Below are 17,837 nucleotides of genomic sequence, written 5' to 3' on the forward strand. Positions count from 1 at the left end.
AGTGTTTCTCAGTAAATGAATACAAAGAAATGTCAGCTTCCTGGGGTCGTCCTATTCCTCCTAGATAAATACTCATCTCCACAAAGGCTTGGGGGATTTGCCTTACTATTCCTCTACATTTTGAAACTGAGTTACAGTGTAACCTGCCGGTAGTCCTGTCTGAATTCATGGTGCTATTTAGACAGAGCAAAGTCCACAGAAAGTTCCCCTGACATGCAAAGGCCAGAGCCCCAGAAGAAAACAGGTGCCGACTCTGAGCAGGGCTGCTGAGTCCCAGGTGTGAGTCCTACTGTGCCAGCAGTCTATGCCTCCAGCAATGAGCTCTGCGCTTTCAGAATTTTTGAGAGAGCTTCCTGGTACGTTCCTGTTCTTGGGGATCTTCCTGCCTGTGGCTTTGCTGCTGTTCCTTCTCATTGCCTACTTTAGGATCAAACTGATCGAGGGTAAGTGCAAGGCCACACACAGAAAGGCTCAGATATCTTTTCCCACAGCACACCTCACGAACACCCAATGCACCCGCCGTGTTCTGGGGAGGTCTGGAGAAACACAACTTAAGTCCTCTCTTGGGACACTGGGCAAGTTCCTTTTAGTTCCATAGACTGTGTGCTAGGATGTGAATGTCTGCTAAGTCCCTCACAAACTGTGAATCGGCAGTTCGGGCAAGGGGTTGCTTACCTGTCTTTTAAGGGAACAGATTCACAAACATTAAACTACTCAGGATCTACCTTCTCTCTGACAGATGAATCGTGTCTGGCACAGGCACCCATGTGTTTCTCTCCATGTGACACACCCATGATTGTGTATTCATACACATTTCTTTCCCAGCCAGGATGTGTTGCACACATTGTTTGGTAAATGTAAAGCTCTAAAAGACAGATGATCGATCTTGGTATAGATTCCTGATGAGAGAATAGTGTTAAAGTGGAGGGAAAAGAAAGGGAGGGGAGGGGAAGAGAAAGGAGGAGAGGGAAGGGAATTGAGATTTTTATTCTGGTAAAATTAAAACATAAAAATGAGCTGTTATTCTTGTACCAAATAAATACTCCATATCATAGAGGTTAACAACTATTTTAGCAATATCAACAAAAATCAATGTATTTTTAAATTTTGAAGAGGTCATATTAAAACCACTTAAAAGCTTGAAAACCCCCTCCTCTTTCACAAAGATGAGCCAAGTCTATGTGATGCCTTTGTGGCTATTGCTAGGTATCTTCAATCACTAATACTATGATATGTAACCTAAAGTCTAGCAACAGAGCAATAAGGATGAGAATTTGAACATACAGATATCCTAGGGGACATAGAATAAATGACAGAATCACAAGTTCTCCATTATACCTTACTCAAAAACTCTGTCGCCTTTTATTTTGTGTGTCTCTTTTTGATGCACAGCTCTCGTGTTGGGTGGTTATTATTTTAGCTGTTAATATTTTTTTTGCTTTTGTCAAATACTTGTACAGAGGGTTTCAGTTAAACATCAAGTTATGTGTGCAATGCATCATTCCCTCAGTTTATCCCATTGCCTCCCGTCTCAAGTTTGCTAATTTGGTTTTCATGTCTGTACATAGTTAGATGGGTATATTCACCCGCCATTCCTCTTTTCATGCATCCAAGTTATAATCTGCCTCACTCTGCAGGACATAGGTGACAAATTCTTTCCTTAATTAACTCAATTCATCCTTCACTGCCCAAGACCAGTCTGTTGGACATGCTGCCATCCAGCCATGCATGCCTACTAAGCCCTACAAAAAGCTTCCCAAAAAAGAGAGGGAATGAGAAAGGTGTGGAATCTTAACTACATCTTCCCTTCAGCCTTCCATGTACCTTAAGACCCAGCACATTTGCTTTTACAGTTTTTGCAGTGGCCACTCTTAGCTACATGTATCCCAGGCTCCCATTGACTCCAAGTACCCTAGGGAGAAATAAAACAATGCGGCTGTCACAGTTAGAAACTTGAATGTTTCATGCTGTTTCTGGGCTTTATCTCTAGCTGCTTCTTTGGAAAGACAAAATTTTCAGATCAAAAAAATGTATCAAGCACGAAATGAGGCGAAGAACAGGTCAAGACTTTTCAAAGGCTTTACTGGCTTCTGCTCATCAGTAATTATAAGTCTGATAATCCTGTGGCACAGCTGGCATTTGGAACAGACTGCCAAGTAGAGATTTCCTTATCTCTGGGAAAGCATCTATAATATGTAGGCATGAATTAGTTTACAGTATTCTAGCTAGATAGCTAAAATTATAAGCATGTCAGACACATTCCTTCAAAGTGCTCTGGAAAAGCCATCTTGGATTTGGAAGTGTGGTCTGATGGCCTAGAAGGCAGGTCCAGGAGAAAATGCTCAGAAAGCACTGGTCAGCCCTGACCTTTGGTGAAGACTATACCATGTTCCAAGAACCTCGTGGTAAGAGAAGCTCCTCTAAGAGGCAGGGCTGACTTGTTTTCTATAACAGATCTGGTCTCATCAACCCATGCACTCACTCATGAAGCAGAGTTCTCATGACCCAATCACTTCCTAGAGGTCCTGTCTGGATCTTAATGTCCTGAGGTCTTAATACCTCTCCAAAGGGGAATGAGTTTCCACATAAGCTTCAGTATAGAACTAAACCATAGCTACCAAATAACAGAGGATTACATTAGACACCAGAGCAGACTTTAACTATGGACTTTCAAGACGGACAAAAAGTCATCTGACTCTAAGAAATCACAAAAGGTACTGAACAAACATCATCCGCAGTTAGCAGTGTTAGAAATATGAATATTTTTGATGTTGGTCTTAGTCTACATATAGTCAAAACTACTGTCTAGTCAAACCTGTCCTTTCTACTATGTCTTTTAATAAATGTCAGAGTGAAGATAGGATCCTCACCAGGCACTTGTGTCTCATGCCTGTAATCCTAGTTACTCAGGAGGCTGAAATCTGAGGACCAGAGTTCAGAGCCAGTCCACTCAGTAAAGTACAAGAGATTTTAACAATTAACTACCAGAAAACTGAAATTAGTGCTGTGGTTCAATGTGGTAGAGGACTAGCTTTGAGCAAAAGAGCCCAGGCCCCAAGTTCAAGCCCCACAACCAAGAAAGAGAGAGAGAGAGAGAGGGAGAGAGAGAGAGAGAGATTCCTTTAAACAGCTAACTGGTACCCCTGCAGTGGGATGAGCCACCTTTTCCATTGTCATCTACTTGGGTCTGGCTGGCTCTCACTTAACTGTGCCTGGAACTTACATTCTACAAGTAAGGATTACGAAGTGTGGGCACCATTTCCTGCAGCATAATATTGTTATGACTATTCATCAGCCATTAAAAACAATGCAAGTCTCATCTGAAACATACTGTTTAAATATTATATTAAATGTCTCTTTCTGGAGACATTTTTCCATGGATAATTAGTAATATTCTCTCTCTCTCTCTCATTTGTGAGGACAAATGAAATCCCAAAATAAAATATCACCAGTTTTGTATCTCCATTTAGCAACAGCCACTTAAAAAGTGTAAACAGATGGGCAAATGTCATGTCTTTCATCTTCCAACCAGGGCTACAGCAAGTGTAACTATTCCTGTTTTTGTTCACACAAAGAGAAGGACATTGACAGATTAACTGGTTGCTCACAGAACCCCAAGCTCTCCAATCTAAAACAAGAAACTAGTTTGCCTGTCTCATATACATGCTAGACTTTCAGACTAGGGGGCCATTTTAAGATGTGAGGGAGAGCAGTGGAGGTACTGTAATCATTCACCATTAATCCCTATTCTTCAAGCTTCTGAAAGTAAGGGTACATGTAAATTTAATTAGTTAAGTAGAGAACATCCATTTTCTCACAAGGAAGAAAGAAAATTGCCTAACATCCTGTACTCTACAGTCTGTCAATTGTGTTGCTAAGTAGCCCAGGTCTGACTCTTGAACTTTCCATAGCCAAACCTTCCTTCTGACATTTCCTAAAGTGGAAGTGAGTCCCAACACTCAAAAACTTCTAGTGTTACCTAGCCTCTAACCTATCATCACCCCGATCAAGAACAAATCATTCTTTAAAAGGACCAACAATGTCACCAGGTGTCGGTGGCTCATGCCTGTAGTCCTAGCTACTCAGGAGGCTCAGAGCTAAGGATTGTGATTCAAAGCCAGCCTGGGCAAGAAATTCAATGAGACTTTTTTTTGGGGGGGGGGGAGAGCCTGGTTGTGGGGCTTGAACTCTGGGCCTGGGCGCTGTTCCTCAGCTCTTCAGCTCAAGGCTAGTGCTCTTCCGCTTGAGCCACAGTGCCACTTCCAGCTTTTTTCTTTTTGCTTATGTGGTGCTGAGGAATCGAACCCAGGGCCTCATGCATGCAAGGCAAGCACTCTACCACTGAGCCATCTTCCCAGCCCCTCAAGGAGACTTTTATCTCCAATAAAAACCACTCCGAAAACCAGAAGTGGTGCTTCTGGTTCAAGCCCCACAACCAACAATAACAAAAAAAAGGACCAACAATGTTACCGATAATCATTAATAAAAACAATTAGGGAAGTGACATGGCTCAATGTGGTAGAGGACTAGCCTTGAAAAAAAAAAAAAGAGCTCGAGAATAGCACTCAAGCCCCAAGTTCAAGCCCTATGACCAAACAAAACAATAAAAACAAACAAAAAAATGGGTCTATGGAGCACCTTGAAGTTGTACAGCCATAGGTCTAAAATAAGGGAAGATAATTAGTCAAGATCAAGGTTTCAAGCCAGACACCTGTAATCCTAGCTACTCAAGAGGCTGAGATCTGAGGATTGCGGTTCAAAGCCATCCAGGGCAGGAAAGTCCATGAGATTCTTATCTCCAATAAACTACTAGAAAACCAGAAGTGGCACTGTGGCTCAAGCAGTAGAGCGCTTGCCTTGAGCTGAGTAGTAGAGGGACAGCACCCAAGCCCAGAGTTCAAGCCCCATAACTGACCAAAAAAATAAAAATAAAAAAGATCAGGGTTTCAGCAACTTGTACTCTAAAACAGACAACTAGAATGCTGAAATTGCACCAGGTAGCTAGGCATCTTTCACTGAAAGTCATATGTGCATTTTAGTCATCAGCAATCAAAAAGGGAAAAAGGAATTCTTTGGAAAGAACAGAATAACTTGAAATGTAGCAGAATGTCATTGCTAAGAGCTCAGACATTGGAGTAAAATTATCTATGGTTTGAACTCCAGCTCTTTAACAAAGATGAAGCTTCCTATTCTTCTGTCTTGTATATCCCAGGAAGGAAGAATGTGTGTCATTATGATAGTTATTAAAATAGTCTCAGAATAATTCAGTAAAGCACCCTGAGCCATTCACCTCAAAAGTACTACACTGGACTCAAGCCCTGGAGTTTTGACTACTAGATAGGATGGGTTTATTAATTGATGAGTTTTCCTGTTCCTTAGTTCTCTACTCAATTTCCTCACTCACTCATTATCCAAGTTACATACGTTCACCTCTATTCTTTGTACCTCGGTCACTCACTTGAAGGATCAGCTGTGTCGTTGAAGAACTCACTCTTATTTCACTGGGTCTATACTCTAAGAATGGGGCCATGTTAAAGGAGTATCTTCCAAATAGCAAACCACCTGTATGCGAGACAATGTGACCCAGTTGCTGAAGTCAGACTTTCTGGGATCATATGCTGGATCCATGAGTTTCTTTGGTGTTGGGGAAACTGCTTCATTTTGATAGCAGTCTGTCCAGGCTACTAATCAATAAGTTAAGAATAATAATGGTGGGCTGGGAAGATGGCTCAGTGGTAGGGCACTTGCCTTGCATGCCTGAGGCCCTGGGTTCGATTCCTCAGCACCACATAAGCAAAAAGAAAAAAACCGGAAGTGGTGCTGTGGCTCAAGTGGTTGTACGCTAGCCTTGAGCTGAAGAGCTGAGGGACAGTGCCCAGGCCCAGAGTTCAGGCCCCACAACCGGACCCCAAAAAAAAAAAAAGAAGAAGAATGGTGTCCAACTGGGACCATCATGGCTAGAATGAAAGGGCTTTGCAGTATGCCTGGTATCAGCAAGTTCACAAGAGATACTGGCAAGTAAATCTTCAGGCTTAAATATATGGACTTTCTCCTGAGTAAGATAAGCATTTGTGGAAGCCTAGAATTCATAGAGTATGTGTTTCCTGGGTGGATGCTTTATAAAGTACTAGACTAGAAATAAATTGCATAGACTTGAGGTGGAAGACAGAAAGTTCTATAAATACGTTGAAATTGCTATGGTGATGTATGTGGGTGATATCAGCACTCAGGATGCTTAGGCGAGAGCATCGTGAGCCAGTCTGGATTACATATAGAGACCATGCCTCAAAACACAACCAACTAAGAATATGTTTATTGAGCATTAGAAGCTCAGTTTCTGGCTTAATTGTATTCTGAAAACAAAATTTTTGAAAGCAAAAGCATGATCAGTTAACCATAGGTGTTGGTGAAGGTCAAGAAAACATGTTGAGAACAGGTCTCAAAGCTGAGAATCAAATTTGGCTACTGCCAGAGACACTAGTTAAAGAAGCTACAAGAAGAATTCACAGGAAGACAATGTACAATAGAATCAGAGAAAGGGAATTGGGAAAATGTTTCAATAGGTCAAAAATAAAAGTCAATTAACACCCTTTAATATTTTAGTAGCTTTACTTTGAAGTAATATTATAGGGAATTAAGTAATATATAGCTTGCAAAAAGTTGAAGCAGCCAGTCATCAGTAAAAGATGCCAAAAGGTAAGAGGGGTAAGACTAATTTGGCTTGCCTAAAAACTGTAAGTGCTCAAATACATTTTGGGGAGGGAGCAGTAACGCCGCTATTTTACTCATATCCTCCACTCATGGCTTAATCAACACAATCTGCCAAATATGCTGTTCTCAGCACGTAACAATTACAACAGTAGTCATCTGTCCACAATATGTGGCTGAAGAGGTGAGAGTATCTAGAACAGAACTTGCTCTGAAAACTTGGGTTTCTGTTAAATCACTAAGGCCACCGCAGCTGGAAATGCTGGCCCAGTAGCCACTTACACACTGTAAGGCATCGGTAACACTCAATTGTCTCCAAATCACTAATAGATATTTTTCTTTTTAGTTAATAAAGAACTGTGGCAGATTGCTGATTGCCAATACAAACTCAAGGATGGCTCTTCCTGTACCAGAGAAAGGAACAAACACAAATGCTGGGACCCATCAAAGGCTAAAGCACAATGAATATCTACATATCACCGAGCAATGGTTAACCATTTAGCTAAAAAGTTGGTTGCTAAACTAGAACCACAGCAAAGAAAGAAGATTAAGATGCCTCCTCAGAACCACACTGAAAAGTGATGTCGAGGACCCATGAGGACCTCTGGGAGACTCTGCTTCTACAGCTATGCTTCTGCAAGTACAAAGAACATAAAGGTTTACTTGGGTATTCTCAATGGACTGGACATCTTATAACTTTTTAACTTTTACTGTTACCATGTTTACTCTGAAAAAAGTATTTTATAAAATAAAAATCTGTAGACATCATTGCCTACAATAAGCCTGACTTATTTACAGATTATACAGGGTTCTGACCAAGAACAGTCAAAAAATAATCAAGAAAATTGCAAAAAAAAACAGACAAACCCAAAAACCGTTTTAATTCCCATGTGCACATTTCTTCTATTGATGCAAAGCTCTCAGTCCCACATGAGCACCAGTTAGTTGTATTCAAATTGCCATGGAATCCAATATTTTTTTACTTTTCATTTCCTGAAAATCAGCCTCCCAGAAAGCAAATAGTGTCCAATGTGCTCAATTTAAATAGCAACATAAAAAATTGAGATTTATTAAAGATAACCAACCTTCTTTAGGGGAAATTCAGCAGTGTTGTGGGGAAAATGAATCAAGCAGCTGTAGTCCTACACTGAACTCTATGTATCCTAAGAACCCTCAGTATGGAAAAAAGTTTTCTTGGAACTACATATACCCAATGCCAAGAGCCCACTATAATTCTATAGAAACCCACCTGATTCTGATTTTACAGGGGAACAAAATCTGGGAAAGGGCAACAATAGCAAGAGCATGTATGGACAACCTATATATGCAAGATCCATCCTACCTGCTCTCCTAAAGGCTGGCAATTCTTCCATGAAACCACGTCTGCATTTTCTTTTTTGTTGTTTTTAAATGCTTTTTTAATTGTAAAAACACTGTACAGAGGGGTTACAGTTACATGAGTAATGAGTACATTTCCTATTGAGCATTGTTTACCTCCTCCTTTGTTTTTCCCTACCATCCCTTCCTGTCCCACCTCTCCAACTCCACCCTCCCCCTCCCCAAGTTGTAAAGTTCGTTTTCAACATAGTGTCTTGTACATCTCATTGTTACAATGGGTTAACCTATATCCTTATTTCAGCATTTTGTATTTCTCTTCCCTTCCCCAAATTAGAAAAATGTATATAGAAGATGCAGGGCACCGACTTCAAATACAGTGAAAACAGGGGTTAAACTGTGGGGGAAGAACATACAAGAGAAACAAAAAAAATCACATAGTACATTTTAAATACGTTAAAAACAAAAGCAAGCAAGAAAAAACCACTTGTGTCCCTATCTTGAGCTTCATTTCACTTAACAGAATCTTATATGGTCATATGTACAAAGCTTATGATTCCTTTTCTGCTTGTCCTAGACTTACACTAGTTATTGCAAATAAGGCAAGCCATGGGACTTATGTTTCTTTGGGCCTGGCTTACTTCACTTAGTATAATTTTTCCCAAGTCTTTCCATTTCCTTACAAATGGGGTAATGTCATTCTTTCTGGTGGAGGCAGAGAATTCCATGGTATAAATATACCACATTTTCTTGATCCATTCATCTACGGAGGGGCATTTGGGTTGGTTTCCTATCTTAGCTATGGTAAATAATGTTGTGATAAACATAGGTGTGCTGATAATTTTAGTATAACCTTGTGTGTGATCGTTTGGGTAAATGCCCCAAAGATCATAGGGGAGCTCTATGTGGAGACTTTTGAGGAACCTCCATACTACTTTCCAAAGTGGTTGAACAAGTTTACATTCCCACCAACAATGGAATAGGGTTCCCTTCTGTCCACATCCCCTCCAGCATCTGTTGTTATTAGAGTTCTTCATTATAGCCATTCTAACTGGGGTGAGGTGGAATCTCAATGTTGTTCTGATTTGCATTTCTTTTGTGGCTAGAGAAGTTGAGCAGTTCTTCATGTGTCTACTGGCCACTCTTTAAATCTTTAGCCCACTTATTTATTGTGCAGTTGTTTCTTTGAGGATTTGTTGTTGGAGGATTCAGTTTCTTGAGTTCTAACTATATTTTAGATATGAGACCATTGTCCGTTTTATGGCTAGTGAAGATCTTCTCCCAATCCATGGGCTTTCTATTGAACTTGCTAGCTATGTCCTTTGCCATGCAAAAGATCCACAGTTTTATGCAATCCCATTTATCCAACCTTTTTTTGATTTGTTGTGTTTCTGGGTCTCTATTAAGAAAATTTCAACAAAGTGCCAAGGAGCCCTAGAGTTTCTCCTACTCCTTCCTGTAATGTTTTCAGTGTGTCTGCTTTGACTTCGAGGTCTTTGATCCATTTGGAATTGATTCTGGTACAGGGTGATTAGGATCTAGCTTTAGTTTTTTGTTTTGTTTTTGTTTTTTTGCCGGTCATGGGGCCTGAACTCTGGGTCTGGGCGCTGTCCCTCAGCTCTTCAGTTCAAGGCTAGTGCTCTACCACTGGAGCCACAGCGCCACTTCCGGATTTTTCTGTTTATGTGGTGCTGAGGAATCAAACCCAGGGCCTCATGCTTGCAAGGCAAGCACTCTACCGCTGAGCTACCTTCCCAGCCCTAGCTTTAGTTTTCTACAAGTGTTTAACCAAATTTTCCAGCATCATTTACTGAAGAGGCTGTCTTTCTTCCATTCTATTTTTTAGCTCCCATATCGAAGATTAGGTGGCTTTAGTTCTGTGGGTTCATTTCTGGATCTTCAATTCTATTTCCATTGGTCCTGAGGTCTGTTCTTGTGCCAGTACCAAGCTGTTTTGATTATTATGGCTTTGTATTAGAGTTTGAAATTTGGTATTGATGTTCCTCCAGCACTATTCTTTCTGCTAAGGATTGTTTTTGCTATTCAGGGTCTTTTATTGTTCCATATGAATTTTTGGATTGAAGAATGAGGTTGGAATATTGATAGGTATCACATTGAATTTGTAGATAGCCTTTGGCAGTATTGCCATTTTCACGATGTTAATCCTCACAATCCAGGAACATGGGAGGTTTTTCCACTTCCTAAGTTCTGCTTTAATTTGCTTTTTGAGCAAGTTTTCATAGTAGAGGTCTTTCACTTTTTTAGTTAACTCCTTGGTATTTTATTTTTTGTGGGGCTATTACAAAAGGAGTTGCTTTCCTGATTTCAGCTGTGCTCTTCTCATTGTTGGTATATAGAAAAACCATTGACTTTTGAGGGTTAATTTTATACCCTGCTACTTTGCCAAAGTTTCGAATCAGCTCCTATAATTTTGGAGTGGTGTCCATGGACTTCTTTAAATACACGATCATATTATCTGCAAAGAGGGAGAGTTTTATTTCATCTTTCCCTATTTGCATCTTTTCTTATTGCTGTAGCTAGGCATTCTAATACTAAGTTGAAGAAAAGTGGAGGTAGTGGACATCCTTGTCTCGTTCCTGAGTTTAGAGAAAATATCTTTAGTTTTTCACCACTACAGGTGGCTATAGGTTTGTCATACACAGCCTTTATTATATTGAGGATGTTCCATGGATTCCTAGTTTTTCCAGCACCTTCATCATAAATGAGTGTTGGATCTTGTCAAATGCTATTTCTGCCTCTATTGAGATAATCATGCAGTTCTTATTCTAGCTCTTGTTGATATGATGAATTATATTAATTGATTTGTGTATATTGAGCCAGCTTTGCATCCCTGAAACCTGTTTGATCATGGTGTATGATTTTTTTGATGAGTTGTTGAAGTTGATTGGCCAAAATTTTGTTCAGAAGTTTCCCATCGATGTTCATCAAAGAAATGGGCCTATAGTTCTTTCTTTGATGAGTCCCTGCCTGGTTTTGGGATGAGGGTTATGATGGCTTCATAGAAAGAGTTCGGTAGTGAACTTTCACTTTCAATTTCATTGAAGGGTTGGAGGAGTATTGGTGTGAGTTCTGCTTCGAAGACCTTGTAGAATTCTGCTGTAAATCCATCTGGTCCTGGGCTTTTCTTAGATGGGAGGTCTCATTGCTGTTTCTATTTCATTGCTTGATATGGGTCTGTTAAGTTGGTTTAACTCACTTTAGTTTCTGCATGTAGATATTTTCTAGGAAATCGTCCATTTCTTCCAGATTCTCAAACTTATTAGCATAAAGGTTTGAGAAGTATTCCCTTATAATATTCTGAATCTTGGTTGTTTCTGTGGTGATGTTTCCATTCTCATCTCTGAGTTTATTTGGGTGTGTTCACTTTTTTTTCTGGTAAGATTTGCTAAGGGTCTGTCAATTTTGTGAATTTTTTCAAAGAACCAACTCTTTGTTTTGTTGATTCTCTCTATGGGTTTTTGGATTCTAATTCATTTAATCCTGATTTAATTTTAATTATTTCTTTCCATCTACTGTATTGAGGTTTAGCTTGTTGCTCTTTTTCAGGGAGCTCCAGGTGTCTCATTAAATTGTTGGTTTCAGATCTCTCCAATTTGTTGATATAGGAATTCAGAGCTATAAATTTGCCTCTGAATACTGCCTTTGTTGTGTCCCAGAGGAGCTGGTCATTTGTGTGTTCACTTTTGTTGAATATCATGAGCACTTGAATTTCCTTTCTAATCTCTTCCATCACCCACTGGTGTTTCAACAGTGTGTTGTTCAGCCTCCACATGTTACACGACTTTTTTTGGTGGCTTTTGGTGTTTTCTAATTTTATTCCCTTGTGGTCTGAGAGAATGCAGGCCATAATTTCAATGTTTCTAAAAGGACAAATTTGCTTTATGACCTAGAATTTGGTCTATTTTGGAGAATGCTCCATGTGCTTCTGAGAAGAATGGGTAAAATATTTGGTAGATATGTTAAGTCTAGTGGATCTGAGGTCTAGATCTGAGGTTTCTCTGTTGAGTTTTTGCAGGGTTGATCTATCCAGTGAGAATAGTGGTGTGTTAAAGTCCCCAACAATTAATGTCTTTGGATCTATGTTAGATTTGAGGGAAAGTAGTGTTTCTTGGATAAATTTGGGTGCTCCATTGATTGGTGAATAGATATTTAGAATTGTAATATCCTCCTGAAGGAGAGATTCCTTAATTAGTATGTAATGACCTTTTTTATCTGTTCTGGCTAATTTTAATTTGAAGTCTATTGTATCTGATATTAGGATTGCAACTCCCACCTGTTTATGGGAGCCATTTGCTTGGAAGATTTTATTCCAGCCTTTCAGAATGTTTGTTTTTGTGGGCAAGGTGTGTCTCTTGAAGGCAGCAAATAGAAGGATCTTGCTTTTTGATCCAACTAGACAGTCTATATCACTTAATTGGAGAGTTAATTCCATTAATATTGAGAGTTAGGACTGAGAAGTTTGGTAGTTCCTGCCATGTTATCCACCTTCTTGGGGGCTGTACAAACTGGGTTCTTCCTGTGATTCTTGTATTCTCTGTTTGGGGGGCTGTTTCTTGGCCTTTATTGTGCCTTGTTGGTCTTCTATGTGTAGGACATCTTTAGGTATCTTTTGTAGGGCTGGTTTGGTGGAGATATATTGTTTTAGTTTTTCTTTGCTATGTAAGGTTTTTATTTGACTTTCAGTTATGAAGGAGAGTTTTGCTGGGTACAGTATTCTTGGTTGATAGTTGTCTTTAGGGCGTGGCATACATCATTCCAGTCTCTTCTTGCTTTATCTCTGCTGAGAAATCTGAAGTTACTCTGATTGGTTTCCCTTTATAGGTGATTGATCTTTTCTCCTTGACAGCTTTAAAGATCCTTTCCTTGGTCTGAATTGATCCTGTGCAGATTACAATGTGATGGTGGGATGTCCTGTTCTGATCTGGTCTATTTGGTGTTCTAAAGGCTTCCTGTATCTGAATAGGCCTATCTTTTTGCATGTTTGGGAAGTTCTCTGCTATTATCCTGTTAAATAAACTTCCTAGACCATTAACTCCTGTCTCTAGGTGCTCCTCTACACCCATTATCCTGAGATTAGGCCTTCTGATGCTGTCTTCTAAATGTTGAATAGATCTATCATAGTTCTTGGATTTGTCTTGAATAGTTGTCCCTTCTTTCTCTATAAATATCTAGGCTGTCTTCAATCCTCAATCCTAGAGATTCAATCGTCTGCATGGTCTAACCTACTGTCAAGTTTTTTTACTTTATTTCATTTCCTTCTAATTGGTCAGCTTTGATGGCTTCAAATTCTTTGTTGGAGCTTTGTTTTAGATCTTGGATGTTTTCAGTGTTCATTCTAAAATCCCTTAGTTGATTGGTTATGGTTCCATTGGACTCCTTTTCCTTCTGATGGGCACCATTCAGCATTCCCTTTGTGGCCTCCTTGGATTCTTTCAGCTGTCTGTTTGTAGATTCCATAAATGCCTCCATTAATCTTTGGTTAGCCTCATCATGCTCACAAAATTCTTGTATTAATCTTTGGTTAGCCTCATCACACTCACAAGATTCCTGTATTAAGATTTGGTTAGCCTCATCAAGCTCATGCTTTTCCCTATCCCACTCATGCGTTTCCCTATCACGCTCACACAGAGTCCTTTCCAGGCTTTCAATCTTTTCAGTCAGCATGTTTACCAGTAGTGTTTTTAGAGCATTTTGGGAACTTTCCTCTGGATTATACATTAACTGCTCTGTTGCCTGATTATCAGGAATGGGAGTTGAGATACCTGGACTTGCCATTTTTCTTGTTTCTCCAGCTTGTTCTGCCCATTTGGTATGAAAGCAAAACCAATTTCAAGCTAGAACACTATTTTAAGGCAACCAGAACCCTGTAGTTGCACAGATTTTTTGACACAGTCAAACTGAGTACAGATACAATCTAGTTTGATGGAAACAATCTAGTTCAACAACAAACAACTATGGATTAATGGACTAAAAACGTCAAAGTAGGAGTCAGGAGACCAGAAATTAACAGGTTAAGGGAGAACTATGGGCAGAAAATAAGATTAGAAGAATGTGAGGAGGAAAGAGGAGAGAGGGAATTTAACCAAGGTTAAATTCAGAGAGAGGAAACAGATATAAGGAATAGAGGAGAGAGATAAAGAAACAAGGAAAAATTAAAATTAAAAATTAAAAAATGAAACTTAAAATTTCATAAATATAAAGAAATACTACTATTAAAGGAGTTAAGGCTGAGAGTTTTTAAATTCAGCAATCAATTTCTAAATCAGGTATGCTCACAATGAAGGATAAAGTCTAATAATCGAAGATGGGTATATATCTGGGGATGAGCAAAACAGCAATTCATGCAAAAATAACCCAAAAAAGACCAAAAGGTAAAAGAGTAAAAAGTTTCTCACACACACACACACACACACACACACACACACACACAATAAAAATGGTGAAACAAGTTGTTTTTTTTTTTTTAATTTTAAAAAATTAGGTAGAAAAAAAGAGTTCTTCGATTTTGGGGGGAGGGAGTTGGATCTTGTGTCTCTCCTGTGTTTTTAACCAGTCTCAGTGGAGTCTCTGGTTTGCTTGTGCTGTTTGGTTTTCTTGTGGCTTGGTTTAAGTCAGTTTGAGCATACAGCTCTGCCTTACCTGGAACTTTACGACCTTCCTCCCAGGCTAGTTCAGTGGGAGGGAGATCTACTTTGAGTATCACAAAAGAGGGAGATGGCTGTTTCCTCTAGCTTGGAGTTGCTGTGATGGGGCTAAGTTGTGGATAGGTTGAGGCCTGTCAGCAATCAGTAGCTTTACCCTGATGTGCTAGCTCCTGAGAGAGCTAGCCTGGAGAGAGCCCAGCCTGGAGACTTTTGTTTACTGAGTTTCAACTGTTTTTCTTTTACTCCTCCTGCTGCTGGGTCTGCTGCCTAGGCCACAGTGGGGAGGGGCGGCCTCTGGCTCTGTTAACCCAGTGTAGACAGTCACTCCTCCATGGGTGGAGCTTCCTCCGCCTGGGAAGGGCAACTTTCCCCTGGGTGGAGCTGAACCAGGCATGTCAGGTTTCTGTGACAGGTTGAATGGCTCCTATTGTTTTCTTCCAAGGCCTGAGTTGTGCTAGCTGCTCTGGCTGGGTCTTTGTCTGTATCAAAGATGGAGCTCTTTTCTGGTGGTGGTGGAAGGGCTACGTTACCACCACTGTTCCATGAGAAGGAAGGAGGATGTCTTGGAGTACTCACGCCTATCCCTTGGTTTCCTGGTCGTCCATGGTCTGCAACTGTCTGTGGTCAGCCTGGTGAAAATTCCTGCTCTTTTGTCAGTTTTTGCTGGTGGCAAGTAGAATCTGCTCGCACACAGCCACTGGTGCCTTTGTTCTGGGCTCTTCTCTGTCAATATGGTGGCCATAGCAACAGCCGCTGCCATGGACATTAGCAAGTGCACAGATCTATCTCTTTAACCAAGCTGCCTGGATTTTTCCTCTCTGTCCAAACTCTCTGTACTATGATGGCTAACATTTGGTGTGACTCTCTAGCGTAGGACTTTTCACTTGTACACTAAAACTGCTTTCTATGCAATAGCTTGATTAGCCCCCAGCTTCTCCTCTGCCAGCTTCCTCTGGATCCCATGTCTGCATTTTCTGACCTGCATCTCTCCTTTTCCAACTGCTTTCACAAATTATCAATATGACAACTAAGGCACACAATAATGGAGTTTCAACATAATGTTGATTGGATATACTGACAATTTGGTACTAGGAAAAGGAAGAAACTATAATGTAATTCCTGAAAAACCAAACACCAAGGGGAAAGGAGTCAACATTTCACTAGCAACATTCTTCTCTTTTGATGGAACTTTGAAAAAGCCAATATAAGTAATTGAAAAAAACAAGTCAACATTTAATGTGCTAATTGGAATATATGATTGTTATTTTTTCTAGCTACTGATAATAAACCACACTTTCTATTTCCTAAATCTGCTATACTGCAATCTTTGTACGAGTTTAACAGGCTGTTAGGATGATTCATTTTATAAAGCAAGAAATCTAGAAACTAGCAAGAAATGTATGAGTTTTGCTTGGTGACACAGTCACACAAAAGGTGATATGGATAACCATGCCAGGCAACAGACTGTGTGCCGAGTTCAGGATTTGCTGCTTCTTCCCTCCAGCCTATCCTTATTCCCTTATGCCTATCCTGTTTGTTTGCGCTTCTTGCACAGTAACTGACTTCTGTTTCTCTATTTTATAGCATTCAATTAAAATGGCGTCTGCTGGGGACTTTCAGATTCAGGTAATTTATAAGAGTGCATATACCATATGGAAAAAAATAACACTATTCTTTCAGTCCTGAGAGAGATCTCTTTTTAGCCCCAGATGGATCAGCTTGTGGAAAAAATGCTGCCTTTAACAGAAGGTGTGAAAGGACACCTCATTTTCCCATCTCAGGCAGCTGCTAGGCAAATTTGAGGTTCACTCATCAAAGTTTACTTCATTTTTTCTCCCAGATATAGGCACATTGGACCCTAGTGGATGCCTGCACATCAACTCAGCAATTTGGTAGCAGATGAGCTATAAATACCCATGTTTTCTACAATAAACATAATTAAATAGTTTAAAGCAAGACCTATTTCTCCTCTGCTATTGAGCAAGGTGAGAAAAAGGGATCTTCAGTCAAAACAGGTTTATGAATGTTTTCAGAGAGATAGGAATACACTAACATGTTCGTTTCCACTGAGAACAGTGCCATCTGCTTGAAGGCACCAGAGAAAAGTCAGGCTAAGCTCCTGGGTCATATGGTAGCCCCCAATCTGCTCCTTGTTTTTTAAAGGTTCTTTGGCAAAAGTAAATATGAGAAACCAGAATTTATGCTTAATCTTCAGAATTCATAACATTAATGCATACTTGGTGGATCAATTTTTCTGACTTTTTCTAAGGAAAAACTTCCAAAGCATGCTTAAGAGATTCTTACTTTGTCTTTTATAATTAATGGCTACCAAGTTTACCAGAAATTATCAAGAATGGGAAACTGTTTTGGTGCCAAAGGCCATTTGGATATTTACAATATCATTAAGAGCCATACAAAATGAACAGGCCGATGATAAGCAAGTAGGTCTGTACTATTGCTTCTCCAATGATTCTGCAGGCCTGCCTATAAGGCCCTACGGGCCAGATGTTCCCCATCCAATTTAAGCAATGGCACAGATCCTTGCATTAATGGCAAACCAAATAAAGCGGGAAAGTTTTTGGACTGTAATCCTAGCTACTTGAAGGTGGTGATAAGGAGGACTGCGGTTCTAAGCCAGCCTGGGTGAAAAGTTAGTGAGAGAGGTAAAGTGAGAAAAATAAGTCAAAAATGGTGGCAATATGTGTATAATCCCAGCTACATGGGAGGCCACAGGTAGGAGGGTCTCAGTTCAAAGCCAGCCTGAAACAAAATGAAAGAATACATCAGAGAAATAACTGAAGTTTAAAAAAGGCTGGGGGCAGCTCAAGTAGTAGAGTGCCTGCCTAGCAAATGTGATGCCCTTAGTTCAAGCTAGAACTTTGAACAGAGAACAGATAGATGTAGATATAAATCAATGTATCTATCTGCACACATACTGTCTAGTACATTTTATCTCAGTATCTCATTCATTCATTTGCTTCCTTGTTTATTAGGAATTTGGAAGCTCAATGTCCCAGTGAGATTATGACACCCTGAGAAATCCTTTGTGCTTTGTTGATTATATCACCTATGGTTACTTGCCAACATTGTTCAAAATGGCTCTTTGGGTACTATGACCCAAAGATGTTC

General features: G+C 39.9%; 1 protein-coding gene across 1 annotated transcript; it reads left to right on the forward strand.

The window, feature by feature from the left end:
* Positions 1–251: 251 nt before the first annotated feature.
* Positions 252–7,246, forward strand: Smlr1 (small leucine rich protein 1). Its single transcript, XM_042670401.1, has 2 exons — positions 252–443; positions 7,055–7,246. Exons 1-2 carry the CDS (start codon positions 305–307, stop codon positions 7,171–7,173), a joined length of 258 nt encoding a protein of 85 aa, XP_042526335.1. The 5' UTR covers positions 252–304; the 3' UTR covers positions 7,174–7,246.
* The last annotated feature ends 10,591 nt before the right edge of the window (positions 7,247–17,837 follow it).

This window comes from Dipodomys spectabilis, unplaced genomic scaffold (assembly GCF_019054845.1).
Source record: "Dipodomys spectabilis isolate Male_0828 unplaced genomic scaffold, ASM1905484v1 ptg000001l, whole genome shotgun sequence".
In the NCBI taxonomy this organism is placed as follows: Eukaryota; Metazoa; Chordata; class Mammalia; order Rodentia; family Heteromyidae; genus Dipodomys; species Dipodomys spectabilis.